Raw genomic sequence first — 25,339 nt, 5'->3', positions numbered from 1 at the left:
CCCATTAAGGGACTGTACGGAAATTATTGGTGCTTGTTTACTGATGTGTGCGAGTGGTTCTGATTGCTTCGTGTAAAGATAACTTCAACAGAACTAGGAAGAATAAAGTTGCCGAAAGGAAGACGGAGTCACGTCTGTTTAAGGGTGCAACATTAGCATTGTTAGCAGCGTTAGTTGTGAGCCGCTGGCTCAACTGTCGCCAAGTTCAAGAGCCTTGCGTAGGTAATAGAAATCCTCCCAAACTTGCATTAAACAAATTGTACTAATTCAATACTGTCATATTATTTTGAGATACTAGTGTGGAGGATGTAGTTTTCATCTAATTCAGGGGAAGGGTCCAAAAAAACATAGTGAAAATGCTTTTTTAAAAGTGAAAGTAACTTATAATTTTTGTACAGTCCCTAACTCCACATTGTATGGCGTGTGGGCCTTTAAAAACACATCTGTGAGAGAGTTAACATGTTTACATGTTTTCTCTGCCTGTCTCTCACTTACACCCTCCCAGCAACTTGAACAGCGTCCCTGTCTTCTTCGATCCAGCAGGCATTTGATCCGGTGCCGATAGACTCGAGACCTCTGACCGTGCTGTGATTTCAGGGCCCAGAGCAGCAACCTGAGCCGGAGGGGTTAAAGTTCTGAGCTGGCGCAAGAGGGCGTGAAAGCTGGTCTAATCGTGACGGAGCGTTCATTAATCATGGTCACAGAAAGCTCTAATAAAGGCAATGGTTCTCTGATCCTCCACCAGGCCTGTAGTGGGCTCCAGATGTGAGGGCCGACAGTGGGATCACTCACACAAACAGGTCCATGCACACGCATTGTCTTGCATGTAACACCCACATGCATTCGCACACACCCACAAGGGATTTTGTAAAAGCATGTGCAGGATTTTGCCTTCAAAGAGTAGAGAGGCAGGGTGTGTTTGTTTTGGCCTAATGTAAATTAAATGTGGCATTATTGTATTACTGAGGTGAAGAAAGCAACTTTCACATGGAGATGCAGAGCGACAGCCCGGCCTTTGACTTGTGCTGACGTGACCTGTTTACTGGCTGCTGCAGATAAAAGCATCTCAACAGCAAAGTCATGTTTCCCCAAGTTTAGTTCTGTTCAGTGATTGTTTCAGCCAGCAGATGCTTTACCTCAGAGATCCACAAGAGGGCGACGTTCAAGCAGTTTTACTGAAAATCATGGTCAAAGTGTCATAGTTCACACAGTCTGGCCAGGAAGTCATATGTCAAATCAAAGACATTAAAAAGCACTTTAATTACTGCACACATGAATAATGTAAGCTTTGTTTAGAATTGCTCCAAAATCTAACATCTACTTACTCATAAACTTTAAATGTTGGACAGTAAAATGTTTCATGATGGATAGCCTTCTTCGGTTGCCTTATATCAGTTTCATTAATGTACTTAATGTACTTAGAAACTAAATGCTGTAGTATTTTCAGTGTAACATAATATTTTAACATCTATTTTAAGATATATTACCTAATTACATTATGGTCGCATTAGAAATGCAGTAAAACATAAGTAATTTGCTCATAAAACGGACATAGAAGCATTCATCGCCCTTCATTTTATTATTTACACCTGTGACATGTCAAAATCTCCACTGTTATGAAGCCATGTTTAGTACTTTATAACATGCTGTTGCCCTTACAAAAAAGTAATATACTTAAAGTTTATTTTATGAAGTGTACATAACTAAAGTATATTCAAGTTCCCCCAAGTATACTTTATGTAGTAAATATACTGATAGCAATGTACTAGTAGTATAGTGTACTAGTAGGGACTAAATTGGCCCATGTTTTAGTTTATAAAAGTTTAAGAATAGTACACTTTGAGTACACAACACATCTAAGTTGTATTTTGTACTGCAACTATACTATGAACTATAGTACAAGTGAATAGGTATACTGTATACTATATACCCACTTTTTAGTTTATGAAAGTACTTTAAAGTACTCTGAATAAACTACTAGTTTAATAGTTTTTGTACGGGAAGTATACTTGTATATTCTTGTAGCCCACTTTTTAGTTCATGAAAGTACATTTTATATACTTTATATACTTAAAGTATTTAGCCAGTGATTTATGTATTACATAAAGTGAATTGCTCCTTTTGCTATTTGACTTTATGTTTTGTGATGAAAAAAAATAAAAATACTACAATATTTACAATATATATATACAATATTACAAACTGTATTTGCTTCCAAAAGTATTCACGAGTACAAGCCAAATTGACCTTTCTGTAGGCCTATAAGGCAAGAATACTTAATTATACTTTTCAGTATACCTATATCAAAAGATTAAATATAAACCAAGTATACATAGACTGTTCTGTACTTGTCAATATAAGTCAAAAGTATATTTTTGTTAAGCTCCATCAGAGCTGTCAGGACTCCGGACATTTTTTTTTATCATAACTAAAAATCCAAACTGCATTTCCTCTGGAGGGTCTAAAATATTTTCTTCTGTCCTATCGAGTGTATTATATTAAATGGGAGTTTTATTTTAATTGTATTTATTTTCTTATTTGGTTGCTTACAGTTAATGCAAAGTCTCCTATCTCTCTCACTTATACCTGCCTAGCACTTCCCAGCTAATGTTTTACCTGGCTGGTCAGGTGCCTCTTCATGGCACCACCTCCTCTGCTAAGCTGACACCTTCCATATGAGGAAGACGCCATCACTGCAACAATTGATTGTCATGTCCGGGCACATTGTAAATACCTTAATAATAATATAACCTTCTGTTATGCAGCGGTACAAATAACCTCAGCGTTGAGCGAAGCTGCAGGAGACAGATCCCACCTGTAGAGGTAGGCGTCAGTAGGCGTTAGTTTGCGTCTAGCCTACAGTTTGCCTTGTTCTTTTCTTTCTTTTGCCTAGTCCACCTTGTTTATATTTAGTTCTTAACAGATATATTGTATTGATATATATATACTATCTATGTCGAAAAATTTCATGGAAAAAAAGTCATAGTATTGTATGTCGAAAAATTTCATTTAAAAAAATCATAGTATTGTATGTTGAAAAATGTAATGGAAAACGGTCATAATTTAGTATGTCGAAAAACCTTTATGAAAAAAAGTCATAGTACAGTATTTCCAAAAATGTTATTAAAAAAGTCATAGTATAGTTTGTCAAAAAAATGCATAAAAAAGTCATAGTATAGTTTGTCAAAAAATATTCATGAAAAAAAATCTAAATATAATGTCGAAAAATTTTATAAAAAACTTCATAGTATAGTATATCGAAACTTTTTATAAAACAAAGTCATAGTATAGTGTGTCAAAAAAATTATACAAAAAAAGTCATAGTAATGTATGTCAAAATTGTATTAAAAAAAAGGTCATAGTATAGTGTGTCGAAACATTTCATGGGAAAAAGTCATAATATAGTATGTCGAAAAAATTTAATGAAAAAAATTCATAGTATTGTATGTTCAAAAATGTTATTAATAAAAAGTCATAGTATAGTGTGTCGAAAAATGTCATGGAAAAAACTCATAATTTAGTAAGTCGAAAAACATTTTTATGAAAAAAAGTCATAGTATTGATTTCCAAAAATGTTATTAAAAAAAAGTTATAGTATAGTGTGTCAAAAAATGCATAAAAAAGTCATAGTATAGTATGTCAAAAAAAGTTCATGAAAAAAAATCGAAATATATGTCGAAGAATTTTATGAAAAAAAGTCATAGTAGAATATTACCAAAAATGTTATTAAAAAAAAGTCATAGTAAAGTGTGTCGAAAAATGTAATGAAAAAAAGTCATAATATATTATGTAAACAAATTTAATGAAAAAAAGTCATTGTATAGTATTTCCAAAAATGTTATTAAAAAAAAGTCATAGTATAGTGTGTCAAAAAATTTCATGGAAAAAAATCAAAGTATAGTATGTTGAAAAATTTCATGAAAAAAGTCAAAGTATAGTACGTTGAAATTTTTTTTGAAAAAGTCATAGTATAGTATATCGAAAAATTTAATGAAAAAGTCATAGTATAGTATATCGAAAATTGTTATAAAAAAAGTCATAGTAATGTATGTCAAAATTTTATTAAAAAAAAAGTCATAGTATAGTGTGTCGAAAAATTTCATGGAAAAAAGTCATAGTATAGTATGTCGAAAAATTTTATGAAAAAAAGTCATAGTATAGTATGTCAAACATTTTTATGAAAAAAAGTCGTAGTATAGTATGTCGAAAAATTTCTTGAAAAAGTCATAGTATAGTGTGTCAAAAAATTATATAAAAAAAAGTCATATTATAGTATGTTGAAAAATTGAATGGAAAAAGGTCATAGTATAGTGTGTCGAAAATTGTTATAAAAAAAGTCATAGTAATGTATGTCAAAATTTTATTAAAAAAAAAGTCATAGTATAGTGTGTCGAAAAATTTCATGGAAAAAAGTCATAGTATAGTATGTCGAAAAATTTTATGAAAAAAAGTCATAGTATAGTATGTCAAACATTTTTATGAAAAAAAGTCGTAGTATAGTATGTCGAAAAATTTCTTGAAAAAGTCATAGTATAGTGTGTCAAAAAATTATATAAAAAAAAGTCATATTATAGTATGTTGAAAAATTGAATGGAAAAAGGTCATAGTATAGTGTGTCAAAAAATTATATAAAAAAAGTCACAGTATAATGTGTCAAAACAAATTTATGAAAAAAGTAATTGTATAGTATGTCCAAAAATGTTATTAAAAAAAAGTCATAGTATAGTGTGTCAAAAAATTTCATGGAAAAAAATGATAGTATAGTATATCGAAAAATGTTATAAAAAAAGTCATTGTAATGTATGTCAAAATTTTATTAAAATAAAGGTCATAGTATAGTATGTCGAAACATTTCATGGAAAAAAGTCATAATATAGTATGTCGAAAAAATTTCATGAAAAAAATTCATAGTATAGTATGTTCAAAAATGTTATTAAAAAAAGTCATAGAATAGTGTGTAAAAAAATGCATAAAAAGTCATAGTATAGTTTGTCAAAAAAAATTCATGAAAAAAAATCTAAATATAATATGTCGAAAAATTTTATGAAAAAAAGTCATAGTAGAATATTACCAAAAATGTTATTAAAAACAAAAGTCATAGTATAGAGTGTCGAAAAATTTCATGGAAAAAAATTCACAGTATAGTGTGTCGAAAAAATTTATAAAAAAGTCATAGTATAGTGTGTCGAAAAATTTTAATGAAAAAAAAGTCATAGTTCAGGATGTCGAAAAATTTCATGAAAAAAGTCACAGTTTAATGTGTCGAAAAATTTCATGGAAAAAAGTTCATAATATAGTATGTAAAAGAAATTTAATGAAAAAAGTCATGGTATAGTATGTCCAAAAATGTTATTAAAAAAATGTCATAGTATAGTGTGTCGAAAAATTTCATGGAAAAAAGTCATTGTATAGTTTATCAAAAATTGTTATAAAAAAAAGTCATAGTAATGTATGTCAAAATTTTATAAAAAAAAATTTCATAGTATAGTGTGTCGAAAAAATTTCATGGAAAAAAGTCATAGTATAGTATATCGAAAAATTTCATGAAAAAAAGTCATAGTATAATATTTTTAAAAAATTTATGAAAAAAAGTAATTATTTAGTAAGTCGAAAAATTTCATGGAAATAAGTCATAGTATAGTACGTTGAAAAAAAGTCATGTCGAAAAAAAAAAGCCCTGCTGTCTCCTAAGATGAAAGCAGGTGCCCAGGGACAGGCAGTAAATGTCAGACCGTGGGTCTAGTGACGGCAACCGAAGCAGCGCTAGACTAAAGGAGTGAGTCACTGATGCATCCTGCAGTGCAGTGTGGAGGATGTTTGAACTCCGTAAGGCTGGAAATCATTAGTTCCTAAATCATTAGCCAGATTTAATGGTTAACAATGATAGTTTCTATGCTAATGTTCCACACTTTATAAACCACACCAGACATTTTCCCACAAGCCATCAATGTACCCTGACATAAATGAATAAAACTTGATCAGTATGATCTGTGCACTGTTTCAGAGGGGAATTATTACTGACTTCTACCCAGAGAGGTGAACAGACAAGTAGAGAAGCTTGTACGTGTGGATCAATAGTGAAAAAATACAGTTGACATTCAATGCAGAGGTGTTCAGGGACTGCTGCTTACTGGACTGGACAGAGTTAGTTTTATTTTTCTGTCTCTGTATGGGAGAAAACATAGTGTCCAGTCCACTCAGTGTCCAGGTAGTTTTATTTTACATAATTGATTTGTGGTTCACTGTGTTGTAGCATTATGCAGCACCTGTTTCCTCTGTAACTCATTTAGTGTGGTTAAACAATGTGTAATATGTGAGACAATAATGAGCAGCTCGATGAAATACCGCAAATTGGTACCACCTTTACTTAAGGCACCCATTATTATTTATGAGTTGTGACTAATAGCTTTCTTAAAAGGTCCAGTGTGTAGGATCTGGCGGTATTTAGTGGTGATGTGAGGAGATTGCAACCAACTGAAGCCTCTCCCGTTTGCCAAGCGTGCTGGAGAGCTACGGTGGTTGACGCGGAAGCGCGAATGGCCCTCTCTAGAGTCATTTGGAGCAGAGCCAGAGCATAGAGTGTGTGTCTATGTGGGAAGTGAGAGATGAAGCAAGAGAGAGAGAGCGGCGGCGACGGGAGCGAGTAACGTTATCGACTCCGGCCCAAGCAGGAAAAGTTCAGAGAGTTTAGTTTGTCCGTTCTGGGCTACTGTAGAAACATGTCGGTGCAACATGGCGGACTCCGTGGAGAGGGAACCCGCTCCCAATGTAGATATAAACGGCTCATTCTAAGGTAACGAAAACACGATTGTTATTATCAGGTGATTATACAAAACACACTTATTAATATTATATTCCATTTCTGCCAATATATCCCCCCAATTGTTGCACACTGGTCATTTAATGGTTAATGAATCATCTACAAATGTATTATCATTGGATTCATTATTAAGAGCAACTTTAGGGCGGCCAGGTTGTGAAAAAGAAACAGGTGAGTTATTAATAGTCAGGTTGTTTAAAAAAGTAATTTATAAAACCATCAATTCTGCAGTCACGTGTTAATTAAATTATCAATAGAAAAGTGCATCACATTATAATAAGCCATCAGCAAGTTAGTAAGTCACCTCAAACAAAATAATATGTATAATATTGTAACCAAATTAATCAAATAATAAATGATTATTGGTATTTGAACCCTATCTTTAAAAAAAATACAGAAAAAGTTAAGTCTAAACTGAGCAAAAGTTGAGAGACTGTTAATGGTCCAGCTGGAAATAAACAATGGATGGTCCAGATAAAAATGAAGTTGGTTTGGAGTGCTAATAAAAAAAAAGTGACAGCTATTATCCAAATAATACATTTGTATTTGTCTATACCCGTATCATCAAGTCTGCAGTTGAAATGTTATAATTGTATTAATTTAATAAATGGATTTTTGTCCAGATGCTCTGCAATACTTTTCTAGAGGGTAAAATGTAAAATGGTCAATTGGAGGACTCTATCTGATGACTTAATGTACTAAAGAGCTAAAAAGATAAAGCAACCTGCTGGAGGAGGATAAACACCAGCTAGAGACATTTTTTACAACCTGGCAACTCAAAAGTTCTTCACAATTGCTTATAACTGATCTATAAAGCATCGGTAAATTATTGATTAACTCTTAATAAAGCCATTAGTTACAATGTATAAACCTTTTATAAAGGGAGATTTATTACACAGCAGCACCAACAAATCCTTCTGTATCCCACTCCTTGTGCAAAAATGCAAATGCACCCCCATATTCTCCTCTTTGCTGCTTTGAAGCATCTTTTCTTCGCCTCCCCAATGCAGCAGAGGAGGGCAGATCAGAGGAATGAAGAAAGAGAAGCATGTCTCTATCAAATGCTTTACAGCCTCATGCCAGGAATCTTATTCCATATCCTTTACACTAAACAGGATGTGCAGTATTTTGAGCTTTCATGTTTAAAGGATTTATTCCCAAGCACAACAGAAGCATCTTGGGAAAATATTTGTTCAAATTCACTTTAATTCAGTCTGCATACCTACCTACCTATATCGTCAGGCTACATATATCCGTATTGGGAAGTAATGGTTATAGATTAGACTATTGTCAGGCTATTAAATAGGTGTTATCAGTTGCTATAAGCCCCATATATGTGAGTCAATAGGGGCCTACTACACCCACTAGTAGGTTTTATCATCTATTCACATGGTAGATTATAGAAAGAAGGTATAAAAGAACACGACAGCGACCTCTAACAACCGTAGTAATAGACTGGAGCAGAAACAGACGTTAGGCGCTGTAGTATAGACAGTATGAAACTCCATAAGGGGTGGAGGTTGGGGACGATGGATGGGACACAAAACACAGGGTTTTCACCCGTGTGAAACCCAAAATACAATGTTTTCCCCTAAACTTAACTTTTTTTGGTTAAACCTAAAGAGGTTGTAGTTTTGTTGCCTAAACCTGTTTATTTTTTTTGCCTAAACCTAAAGAAGTTGTAGTCTCATTGCCTAAACCTAAAGAAGTTTTAGTTTTGTTGCCTAAACCTAAAGGACTTGTAGTCTTGTTACCTAAACCTAAAGAAGTTGTATTTGTGTTGCATAAACCTGTTTTTTTTTGCCTAAACCTAAAGAAGTTGTAGTTTTGTTGCCTAAACTTAAAGAAGTTATAGTTTTGTTGCCTAAACCTAAAGACGTTGTAGTTGTGTTGCATAAACCTAAAGAAGTTGTAGTTTTGTTGCATAAACCTGATTTTTTGTTTTGCCTAAACCTAAAGAAGTGTTAGTTTTGTTGCCTAAACCTAAAGAAGCCTTTTTGTTTGTGTTCAAAACTTAACTTTTACAACATAGCAGGCATAGTGGGCCCCTAATGACACACATCTATGGTGCTTATAGTGATTGATGATGCCTATTTAATGGCCTGATAACATCAAATCGGGTTCAGATTTTACAGCAGTTATATTAAGCTTATATAAATGAAACTATTTTTAACTTTGCTCTGAACCCTCCAAAGTAACCTTGAGCACATCTGGAGCTTTCCTTGGACCTCACTTCATTGTTAAGAAGTGATGGTTCAAGCCAGCAGAAGGTGCAAGTTACTGATGAGTGAGGAAAGGAGCCATGAATTTGTAATAAAACTAAAGAGAAAAAAAATCTGAGTGGGAAGTGTGGCTTGATATGATGAGTGTAATTAAGTGTGTGAATGTGTTTTCCATCCAGCTGGGCCCATGACATATACATTTCCTCATTTTACACATTGTGATGGTTTTGGGACGCGAGCTGTGATGTTTTGTGTGGGCGTTTGCATTAGTGTGTGCACGTGTTACTGTGTGTGTTGTTTGGTGATCTGAAATGACATAAGATCACCCTAGGAGTTACATGACATCACCTTCATTATATGGATATTTATAACTATCACGGGGATGTCACCCACTGTGAACAGGAAACAACGACTAAAAGATTTAGTCATGAAGTATACACAGCATCTCTATCAGGACCAGATGATTTGAAAGCAGGAAGGGTGAAAGATCGAGAAGGAACGACCAAGGAAAGGTTTTCATATATTTAAGGAATATTATTAGGAATTAAAGGGACATTCTGCATTAAAACTGAATTTTTATTCCAGTAATCAGAGCAGCAACACTAGTGACCGTCACTGTGGGTTCATAGAGTTCAAGTTTATTGACTTTTATTTTTTTCTGAGGCTTTCAGCTGTGAAGCAGAAGATGTCACCATATTCCCATTAAATCACCATAATGGCTGTGTGACGTCTGAGGAGTTTAGCTATTCATTGTCTCTGGAGCAGCTCCAGCATTAGTCTCTCAGTGACGTCATCATTACAGTCTGCTGCTGAGCTCCAGGAGGACGTTCTTTAAATGGTCATACTGGTGGTGCTCCATATTTTAGCCAGACTACATTATTGTTGACCAATTTTCAAAGCTTTTTTTTCTTCAAATAGTGATCTAATGTGTATCAATTTAGGGGTTCTTGACAGGAAAAAGGTTGCGAACCACTGTTCTAGTGCCACCACGAGGTTGTGGTTTTGAGTGAAATGTCTGTCCAATAGGCTACTATAGTATGTTTTATGACCTGCCAAACTAATTCCCATGACCTTTATGTTTAGCAACCGTTAGCATGCTGACACACTAAACTAAGACAACGAACATAGCAAACATTATCCCTGCTGAACATCACCATGTTAGCATTGCAAGTGCAGTCAGACCAGAGTGTCTAGCATGGCTGTATAGACTCTGAAAGTGCTTCCAGACAACCGGCGAACATCTGTTGCCTGGTGGTGTCGTATTTTCAATTGGCGGCAACAGAACGCAACGCCACCACTGTGGCTCCTATACCTACCTTACAGCTGCTGCTGTCCACCCACAGCAGTAAAAAGACCGGTTTGTGCCTAAAATAGAGGAATAGTTGGCAATATGACATGATTAATATAGTGTTTGAAGCTGATGCTGCTCTGTTCTCGTCTGTTAGTAAAGAGGATTCAGGTAACCCAATTACAGATAAAATTAACTCCTGTGTCGTTTCCCACACTGTGGTTTCTCTCTGGTTGCCATGGTCGCATGGCGAGCTGCTACGGCAAGTTGAAAAACCTAACGCCTGCCTCTGCAGTATAATTACCATCATGTTTGAAATGAAAGGAATTCAAAGGAATTGAAGCGCCAGCGGCGACGGGGGCATCCACTCGCTGTCTAAAAGCTCAGTCTTAGATGGATTTCCATTCTAGCACACTATGAAAATTGCGATGCAGTTGATTTAAATGTTGCTTTAGATACGTTATCTTTTAGACTGAACTATTATTAACTATTATATATAATATAACTATAACAATTATTTTTCTTTATTTTCACAGTTTTGTTAAGTGTGATGTGGCAGGATGAAGACTCTCTATGTTGAAACATTCCCAGACCTTTTTAATGTATAACATGACCAAATTTACATGATTGTTTACTTTTAATAAAAATATATTTAATCATTGTTTGTCTCCTGGGTTTGATGTTCCAGCAATTAAATAGGCATTTTTCAAAGAAATAAATACTCTCAAAAATCATTAATAATAAAATCCACATCTTTGGCAAAATTAATTTATATAATATATCAATTTATTCTTTTTTTTTTTTTTTTAAACTGTTCCCTTTTAAAAGTAAAGACATTCATATACAGTTGAGACAATACATGCCACCAGCAGGCATCAACATGGTCAATATACTATAAATACAAACACAACACAACGATTCCTTCCGAGAAACCAAGAATGTTACATGTTAGTATTAAAAACACATACAATTTTCTGTCATTATTACCTCCGCCAAGGCCAAAGGCCTTGGGCCAAGGAGGTTATGTTTTCACCGTCGTTGGTTTGTTTGTTGGTGTGTTTGTTTGTTTGTCTGTTAGCAGGATTACTCCAAATGAATTCTTTTTGGAGGGGTGGGGTGTGGCACAATGAACAATCCTTTAGATTTTGGTGGCGATCCGGATCATGATCAGGATTCAGGAATTTTTTGTAAGAATTCCGCTCAACCTGAGCATTAAGACCACAGGGTATAACACATGCGCAGTGTGACTGATGGCGCATTGATGACGCATGACCCCGCCTTCTTCCTTCTCTGAGCAGAGAGATACGTGTGTGGATGTGTGTGCGGGAGCTGCTGGCTTTCTGCGGTGAGAAATAAAAAAGCGGTAGATGGCGGGATGACAAACAACGTAGTGTAACGTTAAACAGACATAACAAGGCTGTGGAATGAGAGAGGCATCCGCCGATACGTTACACGGAAACACACCGTGTTAATAATAAGCCGACCACCTCACGGTACCGCCAGCTGTGAGCTGTGATCTGTTTTTAAAGTCAGGCACCTTGGCGGAGGTCTGCGCTCTTAGAGTGCCATTCTAGTTATATATGTGACAGGTGCCCAATACATGCTAAGAATTGTTATGTTCAAACCCTCCTCAGTTTGTTAGAATAGGTGTCACAGTTTTAAAATATTGAAATTAAATTGTTATAAAGAAATATTTCTTTAGCCTGGACACTGTGGCGTTGCCCTTTAAACTTGTGTTGTTTTTAATGCCGACAATAAGAGGCCAGACAAAGTGTAATATTAATGTGTCTTGTGGATAAAAGGGGACAAAAGTAATATTCCTATTCCATCTGAGTAACATTATTTTAATCATAACTATAATAACTTGTATATGTGAACAATTTGGCATTGATTGGCTGACTGAATGATGGATGATTTAATATTTTTTTTTGTTTTTAACCACCTTATATGTCTGTCTAAAATAGACCACATCTATTTCAGTTTCTATCTTACAGTGTTCCATTGACTGCAGAAAGAACAGTCAGTCCATGCATGAGACACTGCTGCAGATTCTCAAAGATCAATAATAAAAGCCAATAGCCAGGGAGCACACGGTGTATGAGTAGTGCATGACAGTCAATAATGTCATTTGGTAACGCCGCTGCTTGCTCACAATCATTTGGCTATGAAGACCTCATGTTGCACAGCAACACAGCAGACAAAAGTAAAGTGGTTCTTCACTCTTGTAATCATCTATTTTGCATTATTGTTGAATAAAGTTGTAACTATTGTAAAAATCTATATATATTTTTAGTATAAGTATATATTCATAACTGAGCTGTCTGTGAACCCCCATGTTTATTGTCTTCCTGTGGATGATAAGAGAACAAAACTTAGAAACCCTCTTGGGAACTGAAGAAAGTACAGTAAAACAATAATTCAGCTGGCATGCCACACTAAGTGAGGGCACTGTAATGGCATTGTATATATATTCATAAGAAGAGGTGTTACTGTATGTGGACAAATACTGGCACAGTAATACACCACAGCAAACCACGAGCAGAGTGGCAAATATATATGCTTATAACTTTCAACGCTAACATTTGTAGCCTCTGGGCACAATACAAACAGTGTAAAGTGGTCACGCATATCCAAAACCGTAGTTGGCCGGTGCTGGACAAGTAGAAGACAGCAATGAAAAATGTAGAAGAAGGTCCACACTCTGTAGCTCCATTTAAGTGCAATTTATCATCTGAGTTAGTGACGTTTCAAGCAGATGCTCGTCTTCAGACTTAATAAAGTCTTGTGTTGATTCTTAAGTCTGAAGAAGAGCATCTGCTCGAAACATCACTAAGATGTGCCAATAAATTGCACTTAAAGGGAGCTACAGAGTGCCGATTTTCTTCTACATTTTTCATCACAATACAAACAGTACCACAACAGCATCACAAGTTGCATACAACCAGTTTGATACAGTTATACAGACTAAAGTTTTCAGAAGTCACAGTGGAAATAATCACAAAGGCAATGCCGGGATGCAGAATACTGTTGGTATTGAGAAAGCTGCCACACATCCCTCCTCCATCCAGTGATCAGTGCTTCTCCCTCTAAACCTCTGCAGATACTCATGCACCAGCTGGATATTTGTCTGATATTTTTTGTCTCTCCTTAACACAGCATGATCAGTTATTTAATTCATGAACATTATCTGTTGATAAATGACATGGAAATCTATCAAAGTTGCCAAAGCGAACCAAAAATCCACAACTGACCTAAAAATAAAAAAGACAAAAAAAAAAATACTTTGAAGCGTGTGCAGCCCAATCGCATGTTATTCCCACCTAACTCCACCTCTCTGTGTTTCCCTCACTGGGCGGCGGAGGGACGACAGCGCAGTCCCACAGTCCGTCTGTCAATCAGTCCTACAGCACATCTGATTGGATGATGTGCCAGCGAGCCGTCTCTGTTTGCCCTCGACTGCACATTTCCTTCCAGTGTCCCTGTCCCGCCTCCGAGACATCGCTGCCAATCAACACGCGACCCAGAATACTGCTCTTAGTGTAGAGACGGCCCTGAGGATACATAGAGATAACTGAATCAAACACTAGTTACCAATATCTCAGCATATTAACATAAAAATTAGGGCTGGCAAAGTTAACGTGATAATAACGCATTAACGCAAATTTGTTTTAATGCCACTAATTCATTAACGCAACTTAAAATTTCGAATTAACCTCTCTTGCTATTCGATCTTTCAGAGGTTGTAGTGGGCTCAGTTTTTTAAAGGTAGAGTGAAGAGCTCAGAACTTACGCTAAATTCGACGAGGGTCCCTTGACCTCTGACCTAAAGATATGTGCATGAAAATGGGTTCTAGGGGTACCCACGAGTCTCCCCTTTACAGACGTGCCCACTTTATGATAATCACATGCAGTTTGGGGCAAGTCATAGTCAAGTCAGCACACTGACACACTGACAGCTGTTGTTGCCTGTTGGGCTGCAGTTTGACATGTTATGATTTGAGCATATTTGTTATGCTAAATGCAGTACCTGTGAGGGTTTCTGGACAATATTTGTCATTGTTTTATTTTGTTAATTGATTTAAAATAATAAATATATACATACATTTGCATAAAGCAACAATATTTGTCCACTCCCATGTTGATAAGAGTATTCAATACTTGACAAATCTGCCTTTAATGCGATTAATCGTGATTAAATATTTGAATCAATTGACAGCCCTGATAAAAATGCATGTCGCTGTTTAATATGTAATATATATAAAGGCAGTTTGCCAAATAACTTCCTACCTGCATGACGATAAACTCAAGGACCAATGGTAGCTGAGTGATGTCACCAGACGGCAGGTCAAACAGGAAGGGAGCGTTCCAGACCGGGTTTGGACCGCTGGCCCCTTTGGTCTCCTTGGTACCGATTACTTTCCCATCCTGACGCAGGTTAATGACAACGTAGTGGTCTGTGGGGAAAAAAATACATCCACAGTCCTGATTTTGTTTTATCTATTTCAGATTTGTCATATTTAGATGAAATGGTTCTTCAAGGGTAAACAAATAAAAAGGAGCAGCAAAATAATTGGTTAAAAATCAGCATTTTTGGTTGCTGTTGGTGTTAATGAATGAATGTAAACTCACTGCAGTCTTGTGTTGTTTTATCTCAACATGAAACTGTCTACACATGATGATCTACATCCTCACAACCCTCTCAACTGTCACTGTTCCAAATCTGCATCATCACTTGTAAAATATGATTTCCCTTGTAAATCCATTCTAGCATGCTAATTGGATTTACTAAAATTACAAAGTAATGTGTCTTTGTCAGACAAGAATCATGCATCTGCAAACAACGTGTATTCGGTCGGATTTCAGGAACTATTTGATCCCGAAACTCACAAAGAACAAATAACTGACCATGCAGCCTTGAACTGTCAATTTAAGCGTGGAAAAGCTAAACATCAAAGTTGTTTTCCTCTTACAGAATCTCCCGCTTCCTCCTCTCCTCTCCTCACCAGCATCATCAAAGCAGAGCTTTAAATCAGATGCAGTGAGATATGATACAGACAGGAGGGGAAATGACACCGGGCTGATCGGTTCCTAATCTGATTATACTGCAAACCAATCAGGAATACAGTCTGTCTGACTGTGGTTGAGCCAGTAGAGGAGAATACAGACGGAGGCTTACTATACCAGACCATATGAGCAGTTTACATGTCAGCCAGTGTGCTCATGTACGCTGCATTATTGTAACAATATTTGCAAAGTGTAGGCGGGAACTTGTGGTTTAAAGTTGTATGCAAAAGTCAACTGAGAAAGAGTTGAATTAAATTTTAAAATCTAAGAATTGAAAGTCTTTTATCATAAAATACTGAGAGTCAGTTCTTAAAGTGCATATATTTAGTAGTTTTATATCCTCACTGGTTCACACGACTACTTGTATGTGAGAATTGTTACTCGTAGTGACGAACCCACAGAGAATTATCACTCGTCTCTGCAGTTCCCCTCAGCTCTACAGAGTTTTAGCATCTTTCAGCTCTTTGTTTTGGTTTTGGTTCACTCTCTCAGCTCTCATCGACCATCGACCGCTGTTTTCAACAAAATAACTCCAATAAATCAACTATACATTACCTGCTCAGTATCAAACAGCTGGCAGACACAGTTAGCGACTAGCCGGTGAACAAAGTGGAGCATTTAGCAGCTAAAGAGCCAGCTGTTAGCTGCACCAGATCAGAAAACACTCATATGGGGGCATTACGTAAGGCAATGACAAACAAACTGTTGTATTGTTTGGGTATGTGTTTTTTTTTTGTCTTTACCTGCAGCACCTGGGATCCGTGTGAGCTTGGCCAGATTCTCTGCCTTTCGGACCATCACCTTGATGCGCTGGGCCAGCGTCTGGTACTGCAGCAGGATGAACAGCTGGCCCAAAGCCCGCGGCACACACACTGAGCTCTTCCTGCGACCCAACGTTTCCTGAGAACTCACACTCTTGAGGATGGGAAGGAGAGATAAATAAAGAGATTTAGTAAGAAAGGGGGAAAATGTCATCTTTCACTCAGCAGATGTTCCCATCATCCTTTGGCTCGGGAGGCTGGGAATGAAACGAAACCAAGGAAAGAAACCATGATGATGGAGCAGATTCAAGTTGTAAAGCACTTAAAACTCATGCTTATGAATAAGTTTCTATAGTTCTGTCAGTGAGTGAGTCGACCAAGGCATTGACACTATCAGAATCAATGTTTCACAGGGATTCGCTGTGAATCACTGCCTGTCAAAGTAAAGGAACAGGTTAGGAGTTTCAATTTCAATCAGTTTTTCTGCATCAGAAGGATATATCCAGAAGAGAATCAGTTTTATTCATGAGGCCTCTTGGATTGACCTGCCTGAGGAGCTCAGCTGGGCTGAATCAGTATCACAATTTCAATCACTTAAAGCTAATCTACAATACTGTTTATATGTAGCTGTGAAGGTTAAGCACAATGTCACCAATTTGACCACCCATCCTAGAATAATACAGACATCCATGCACTGAGGCACTCTGGATAAAAGTAATAGCTAATGTGTAGGTATGACAGTAAATCCCATCTGATTTCATGTCAGATCTCATTAGCTGGCATTGTGTGGGGTGCTGTGAGTCACCGTCTGCTGTCAGCCGGCTGAGTGTGAGCCCGCCAGCAACTTTGTGAGGCCGAGCAGCCGAGTGTGAAGGCGATTTAATCCAACAAGTGCGTTTCGGTTCACTGCCTCGGTCTGTCACTAGCACTTCGCCTCAGAGGCTAGTCACTCACACTTACACCACCTTTTAAAAGGCGAGACATTATTCTGGAAACACACAAACCTTAAAGCTATAGCAAGATTAGTTTTTCAGGGAAGTAAAGCTTTTCAACTTTTCAGCAAACTTTCTAGCTGATACTGGTCACTAAAAAAATCTTTTCAACATTAGTTTTGATCTTGTTTTGGGAGAAAGTGCACATTCATCTTGCAGTAAAGGAGGGATTACAACACAGGATGATTATGTTTTTTTATTCATATCATTATTTGAAAAACTCTGTGAGCTATAAGAGATTGTGATTCGATTCATAAATCATAAATAACAACTCCAACACTGTCCTTCATTGAGCAGTAAAAACTGTGTTGCATCCCTCTGCACCTGTGTCTCTTTCCTATTTTTCCTATGAAAACTGTAACTGCAGAGATTTCAGTTTAAGGCTGGTTTAGAAAACCTGGCTGTACCACCGCATCATCCTCATCCTCAAAAATGTATTTAAAAAGAAAACACATAAACGATGTTAAAAAATATCATGAGGAACATTCTTAGCCTCTGCTGCTCTTATTTTTGCAATGTGACTGCAGAGGTCTGTTACTATTTGGTAACTCTGTTCACTCTAGAAGTCTTGGGTTACATAACAGACCCCAACAGACTGATTATATGAGTCATCCATTGATCGATAAAGCATGGAAGCCTTAGAGGAGAGGGAAAAGTAATACTGTAAGACTGACAAATTGTTTGATGGGGGGGCGTACAAAGTGCAGGACTTTGACACCAGAGACCAGGGTTTGCATCCAGACTCCTGTCTGTGGTTAGGTTAGGGCAACAAAAGCTCTTTGGTTAAGGCTAGGTTAAATGTTAATAAACACCTTGTGTCTAAATCACTTTTTTTGTATTAAACCAGACCATGATCTTTCGTGTTTAACTAAGTGCTGCAAGTGCCTAAACATAAGCATAAAAAAGTTGAATAATGCTGTAGTCACTATACACAGATACTGTATTGCAGGATTGGATATTTTGGCAGAAAAAGGACCACAATGGAAATAAGCTTTTGGACTTAATTGTGATTTATCTTTTTGACAAAATGTATAAAATGATTTGATGCCTCCTGGGTAGGCTGCGTCTATATTATTTATTTATATATGTCATATTTTGTCAATAAAAAAAATCTATTTCAATTAAAACAATTGGCAGTGAATATTTTACTGATATGAGTATCAATATTGTTGTGACTTGATATACTAGATATGTTAATTAAGAACATTTCCTTATAATGTTAAAAGAAAACATGAAACCGCTCGCCAGTAAGTTTCTTTCAAAACTTGCAAATTTGTGGTATATGAATGTAATTTCTAGGAGACAGTGTTGGCTCACTATGAAATAAAAGCCAAAGTAAACTAGAGACTGGGGAAGAAAATGAACATCCAGCAAGATAAAAACCCAGATATGTTTCTTAGGAGGTGCTGGAAAGGAGACGAAGCCATGAGCCATAGGAATCAATGGGATGCTTATGTAACTCTCTGACTGTTGGATACGTTCGAAGGCAACTCTTTGCTAACAGGTTAGTCACAAGAGTTTAATAATCCAATGGTATATTATGGTAGTGTTTGTTTTACACAATTTCTGCACCCTGGTGAGGGACTCCCTGTGATGTGAAATGATTATTAGTAATGTTTAAGTATCCAATTCGGCAGCCTTGTGTAACTTTTACCATTTATCACTTTGCCAGCCGAACGAACCAAAACAGTGCTGTTTTTTTGTACACCATGAACATTTGCTTTCAGCCCACAAGCTGAAATAAGCCAATTTGATAAAGCTCGAAATTGTGTGGAGGCTGAGCCGAAGTAAATGAGTGGCACAGGATGAAATGTGAACATCTAGCAGGGCAAAGAGACCTAGAACATTATCTCTATTCTAACAAAAAAAAATAACACGCAAACATTTGGCAGGCAGATTCTAGTGGGATCCGCATGATACGTTATGTTCTTAAAGCTTGATGCAGCAACAGATCATAAAAATAATTTATGTACAAAATATGGTGATAATATTTACTGTTCATCACTTATTCCCAGTTCTGTCATCAGGTTATGCATCCCTAATATTATTTTAATCATGACCAACAATAGAAAGCTGAGGTGAGTGGCCATTTGCAGAGTATGATGTATGACTGTGATAAAAATAAAGAGCCTGCATGCTCAGAAAACTAAGAACTTAATGCTGATCATCCTGACAATCACTAGCAGCCCTGTCGTGATCCGGCTTTTTTGTGCTAAAATGCACAGTCATGAAATTGCTGCCACGTCATGCCCCCTATTCCCATGAATTGTCAAAAAAAGTGACGTAATGCAGATGAATAATCATGAATACTCTGACCTGATCCCATTACACTGATTAGAAAAACCGGGCGTTTTACTATAAATCCAGGAACTGCCTACATTAAAAGATGGGAGTCCCTACTGCACAGCTCTTTCACAGCAACCGCCTGCTCCACATCCACACAATTACTCACACTCGGCAGCTGCTGTTATTATGTGTGTGTGTAGGGGAGGCTGAACCATACATGGGACATGAAACGAGGGACGGAGGTACAGTAAGCACATCTGACAAAAATCAGAGAGACTGATTGAGTAATGTCCACTGAAACAACAGGACCACCTCCCTTCAAAAGGCAGTTATTAATGCCCTCTGGCAGCGTTTCAACAGAGCCGCAGAGGGCACTGTGTGGGCGCGCTGCCAATTCGCTGCACTCTGCTTGTTTGCTCTGTGGTCGCTAACAATAATGTCACCATGACTAACAACAGTGGAAAAATGGCTAATGGGAGAGCTGATTAGACGCTACATTCCTTCATGGATAAAACATGATATGTGCTATCTATAGGCCTGTGTGCGTAGTTTCTCTACCCGTTAAATCAACTGAAAATGCAGACTTTGTTGAAAAGATTTTTGAAAGTAATGATGTAGTAGCCTATGTAAACTAAGATCAGAGAGAGCAGTGCATACAGTTAGATTACAAAGGACTTCCAATCCCCACCACCAACCCACAGACACACACAAGATCATAGTCCATCCTGCTTTAATCTGCACTTCAAATTGTGACAGCACCGCCTCAAAAACTCAAAGACCTAATCCAACCCGTACCAGATCTTTCATCAACACGTTCTAGATCACTTTGTCTCTGTTTGGGTCGGACTTCAATTACCATGGGTCTAAGGTCTGTGCAAAATCTAGATGATCTGACAGGACCCAAAACAATGACAAATATTTTACATTTAGCATAAAAAAAATATGTACTCAAATCATAACATGGCAAACTGCAGCCCAACCGGCAACAACAGCTGTCAGTGTGTCAGTGTGCTGACTTGACTATGACTTTCCCCAAACTGCATGTGATTATCATAAAGTGGGCATGTCTGTAAAGGGGAGACTCGTGGGTACCCATAGAACCCACTTTCAGGAGAAGGGACCCCTTTGAAAATGGCCATGTAAATTTTTCATTAACAAAATTTAGTGTAAATTTTAAGCGTTATTTAGCCTCCTTCCTGACAATCACTTAAAACTGAGCCGGCTACAACCTAAAAATCGCAAGTTGCGTTAAAGAAATTAGAGGCATTAAAACTAATTTGCGTTGACGCATTATCGCGTTAACTTTGACAGTCCTAATTTAAAGCAATATTTGGGGGAAAATGCTTATTCACTTTCTCACTGAGAGTTAGATAATAAGATATACCACTCTCATGTCTGTCCATTCAATATGAAGCTACAGCCACCAGCCAATTAGCTTAGCATTAAGACTGGAAAGTTCCAGCATGTAACCCCTCGGGAAACCCCAAATAGTTCATTTTGGTACCGATTAAACCAACAAGATATAATGACATGATTAATGAGCTTTAGAGATGCTGGTAGGTGGACGTTGTACCAGTGGTCAGAGCCAGGCTAGCAGTTTCCTACTGTTTCCAGTCTTTGTGCTAAGCTACGCTAACCAGCTGCTGGCTGTAGCTTCATATTTACCGTACAGACACGAAAGTGATATTGATCTACACATCTAACTCTCCGCAAGAAGGCGAAAAAGTGTATTTGAACTATTCCTTTAAAGAGTTTTGCATTTTGGCCGGGAGACAGATAAGTTTTTCCCTGAGTTAGCCGGCTCTTTGTGCTCTTTGTGTGCATTGCAGTACTGAATTGAAGTTCCGAGGCTACCAGTGAAGAGCCAACTTTGTATTTTATCAATTAGGTGTTTCAAATGGTGCTGAATGAAGCGACAAGCGCTCCTTGTTGGCTTAAAACAAATTGTAAGCAGCTCATCAACAAATGCTCATCATCATGTTTACTAGACTCTGCAGACACTTTGACTTGGTTCTTAGGGCCTGTTTGGGCTCAGGTCAAGTTGCTGACAGTCAGGTCCTACTAGGGTTTGTGTCAGAAGACCTCTAATCTGCAATGTGCTGTATATAGACTAATGTTTTCCACTGCACCTTTGTGTGTTTTCATACTATCTTCAAAACTAAATTGTAATGCATACATTAAACACATGAAAAGATGCAATCACCGTGTACCTTTTTCAGCTTGATTTTAGTTGGGCTGAGCTCCCTGGTGTAGGTGGTGGTGGTGTCAGGCTCCCACTCCACCTGCTCACAGGGCAGCTCCACCACCCCCAGCGCAGCCTCTCTCAGGCCTGAGAAGTCCTTGCTGTAGACAGCGAGTCTCAAGGTGCAGGTGCGCAGATCTTCCACAGAGCCCACCTGCAGGACAAAGCTCTGGTTGTTGAGGTCTGGGCTGAGGCTGCGGCGCCGAGAGGCTATCTGCTGAGGGGAGGGGCAGAGGGGAGGAAGGCTGGCCCGGACGAACACAGCACCGGTTCGCCTTCGACTGGCTCTCGAGAGTCCCAGGATGTTGACCATCAGGGTGCCACAAGCAGAGGAGAAGAGCAAGGAGAAGTGCAGGAGAGGAGCTGCTTTGGAGGAGCTGGAGAGAGAACTAGAGCCGTACTGTGGTAGACAGGGCTCCCCCTGCTGGGAGGGAGATCTGGCAGGAACAGTAGTCAGTCGACTGCTCTCGTTGAACAGAAAACTTTCACCGCTCACGGTGCTGCGCCGACCCGTGGCCCGACGGGACCTGGACACCAGGCTCAGCTTAGTGAGGGAGGGCAGAGAGGCTCTACCGTGACGTGGAGATTTTATAGGTGGGATGGGAACTGCCGGGGTGCTGAGGCGCCGCATCGGAAAAGAAGACCCGGCAGATTGCACCAGCTCAGCAGACCTGGTAGGGCTGTGGTCAAAGGGCAGAGCAGTGAGGTCATCCTCAGAGGGAGAAGAGCTGCTTTTAGAGGAAGGGAATTCCAGCACGTCACCGTCCAGCTCCTCGTACTGCTGCTTGACAGGCTGAGTACACGGAGATGGAGTCAATGTCACAGTCACCCTCTCAGCAGGTTGGGGAGACAAGAAAACCGCCTCCTTGTCCTCTGATGAAACGCTCTTCCTTCTGCGAAAGCAGAGGACACAACCGAGAACCAGACAGAAGCAGAACACAGCCAGACCCACAGCCAGCAGGATCTGCAGGTGAACTAGACAGACAGAAAGAAGACAAAGCGGTTTAATATTCTGTTTGCGGGATTAATGAGGAGCATGAGCGAGTGAGATAGAGCTGATCTGTGAGTCATCAGGAAGAATAAATCAACTGGGAGAAAGAAAACAAGGAAGCCACAAACTAACATATCCAATCAGTTTTGTGCATTTCACTGACCAGTCCGTTAAGTAAAAAATCAAAAGAGTCTATCCACAAAGCCAAATTCATTACGAAAGATTTTCTTCTACATCTGACTCTAAACATTATCTTGCTGCGTCTACACTCGGTGTCCTTGATGAGATTAAAGAGGAAATGTCTCAGGGTTGTAATCATAATTGTATAAATGGTATTGTCACAGTCGCTGCTTTGATCCAAAGCAGGAACAGAGCACATGCAATGCGTTGGTGTCAGTTTCCCTGGTAATCAAATTGTCAGTGTGTGTGTGTTTGTATTTATCATTAGAGCATCCTACACATTCATGGTCAGAATTATGATTTTAACCATTTAAAAAAAAACATGACATTGACATTACTGTACATATTTATTCTGTATATTTGTGTGCAGCACTAATAGAATATTCCAATCACAGATTGCATTATGGTTGCACCATTACATCAAATGTAATGCATTATTTTATTCAGATTTTGCTGAAATTAATTTTAGCAAATACCTTTAAAAAAAAACATGAATTCTTGAATTGAATTTCAAAATAAAAGTTCTATGGTTTTGTGTATAAAATCATGACTGAGCAGCCCGAGTTACTGAGATTGAAGCCGTTAGAGCTGAGCCCTGATGTCCATTTAACGTCAGATGAGGGTGTGAGGTTGGATGACTCATGCAGCAGAGCACACTGGTGGATAGTGGAGCTTCACCCAATGACAACCGCAAGGTAAACAACCAGCACTGAGGATGAAAAGCTGTTTTGTTATTATGGAAGACCATATATATATATATATATATATAGAAAAACAATCTTATTAGGGAGAAATGTTATGATTTTTTTCTCATAAATCAGGCTAAAGGAGGCTGTATTGAGTTTAACATCTTTGATAGGAACATTTTTGTTTAATCAGGAGCTTGAGAGAGAGAGAAACAAAAATCTCATCTGATTATCTGAGGGGTGTGTCCCAATAATTACCACACATCAAGTCTCTCATCTCAAGCAACTTATCAGAGACTCTAAAGCACATTCACTGCATGATACCTTGTAAAAATGTGATCTCTAGCAAAGCAAGTGAGTGCTATACCTGTCAGATCCATGTCACCCCTGTGTGTGCAGGAGCAGGCAGCTCCTCAGACAGCCTCCATTAACAAATGAAAAATACAGAAAGGCTGAATGCAGCAGTGATGTTGCACATTAAAGGCTGATGGGATGGCTTGAAAATATGACTCAGACTGGGCAGCAAGGGGACATGATTAAAAACCAAATGAGGTAATGGTCCAAAACCTGTGCCAGCTGTGGCAAATCAGCATTTGTATATGTTGCTATACTGTGGTGTCCTGGTAGACTCAGTCATGCATATACTGTACAGTCATAACAACAACATGCAATTACTTTACATTAAGTGTTTGAAGCTTATTCTAACCTTCTGGGCTAGAATAAGCTATGTTATTTGCTTACAAGCTCTTGGTCCTTATTCATACAAAGTTATCTAAAACAAACAAATGAGTTGCAGCCTCTCTCCACAGCTCATGCCTCATACAAATAATAATAAACCCCTTCTCCTTAAGCTGTCTCCTCTTCTTCCTTATTAGTTTAACAGGAAAAATTGGCAGCATAATGATTTTTTTAATAAAAATATGCATCCTGATATTTGCATTTTTTTTCTCCCTGTCAAAAATATACAAGGAAAAACAAAACAAAAGCAGTAAAAGTAATAAAGAAGAAGGCTTCCTACCTCCCAGAGTGTACTGCGACATGTTCCCATGCAGTTAGATGAGTGTGTGTGTGTGTGTTTGTGTGGAGTCAGTGTGAGAGCAGTCGGTCCATCAGCAGTGCGCAGCGACCTGAAGCTTTTCCAGCCAACAGCTTCACCGGCTCACTGAGCTTTTATTCCTATCGCTCTGATTGTGCGTTGTAGGCAGAAATGCTCCACTGGCTGCTTCTTAAAGACAGTCCAGCCTACCAACGCTGCCGTCACTTCATTACACTAACTACTGTAGGCCTAGACTGTAGGAGACTAGACTGTCTTGCAGGACAAATTATAGAAATCACTAAACAGAAATTACACACACACTAGCAGCTGTCACGAGGTAGGCTAACTGTGACCAAAAACTTAAAAAAATAGAAATGAAAAAAATATTGTCTATACTTATTTTATTTATCATCATCATTATAGTGTTTATTTTACATTTTATTGCTGATCATTATTTGCTCTTTTATTCTATTTTATTTTATTAACATTCCATTATTTTTAATACCATCTGCTTATTTTGTGTAGTTTCATAATTTTTATTTATTTATTTTTATTGTTATTTTTATTCCTTGTATTTTATTTATCTTTTATTACGGTTAAAGTGGCAGTATATTTTTGGCATCATTGGGCAAAAATTCCAAAATAACCTTTCAGCATATTGAAATTTAAGTTTCATGGCTCTGTTTTCAGGCTTTAGAAAATGTAGTCCGTGACGGGAGACTTTGACCAATCACAGGTCATTTCAGAGAAAGAGAGAGCGTTCCTATTGGC

General features: G+C 37.8%; 1 protein-coding gene across 1 annotated transcript; it reads right to left on the bottom strand.

Moving 5' to 3' along the window:
* Nucleotides 1-10,928: 10,928 nt before the first annotated feature.
* On the bottom strand, nucleotides 10,929-24,766 carry LOC141783906 (synaptotagmin-5). The gene is made up of 6 exons (XM_074661503.1): nucleotides 24,551-24,766; nucleotides 21,644-22,650; nucleotides 16,138-16,309; nucleotides 14,618-14,784; nucleotides 13,156-13,881; nucleotides 10,929-13,111 (listed from the first exon to the last, which is right to left on the bottom strand). Exons 1-5 carry the CDS (start codon nucleotides 24,570-24,572, stop codon nucleotides 13,732-13,734), a joined length of 1,518 nt encoding a protein of 505 aa, XP_074517604.1. The 5' UTR covers nucleotides 24,573-24,766; the 3' UTR covers nucleotides 10,929-13,111; nucleotides 13,156-13,731.
* Between the last annotated feature and the right edge of the window lie 573 nt (nucleotides 24,767-25,339).

The sequence above is a fragment of the Sebastes fasciatus genome, chromosome 2 (assembly GCF_043250625.1).
Source record: "Sebastes fasciatus isolate fSebFas1 chromosome 2, fSebFas1.pri, whole genome shotgun sequence".
NCBI classification, from domain to species: domain Eukaryota; kingdom Metazoa; phylum Chordata; class Actinopteri; order Perciformes; family Sebastidae; genus Sebastes; species Sebastes fasciatus.
The sequence above is the reverse complement of the archived record's forward strand: the minus strand, read 5'-3'. Positions and strand labels throughout refer to the sequence as shown.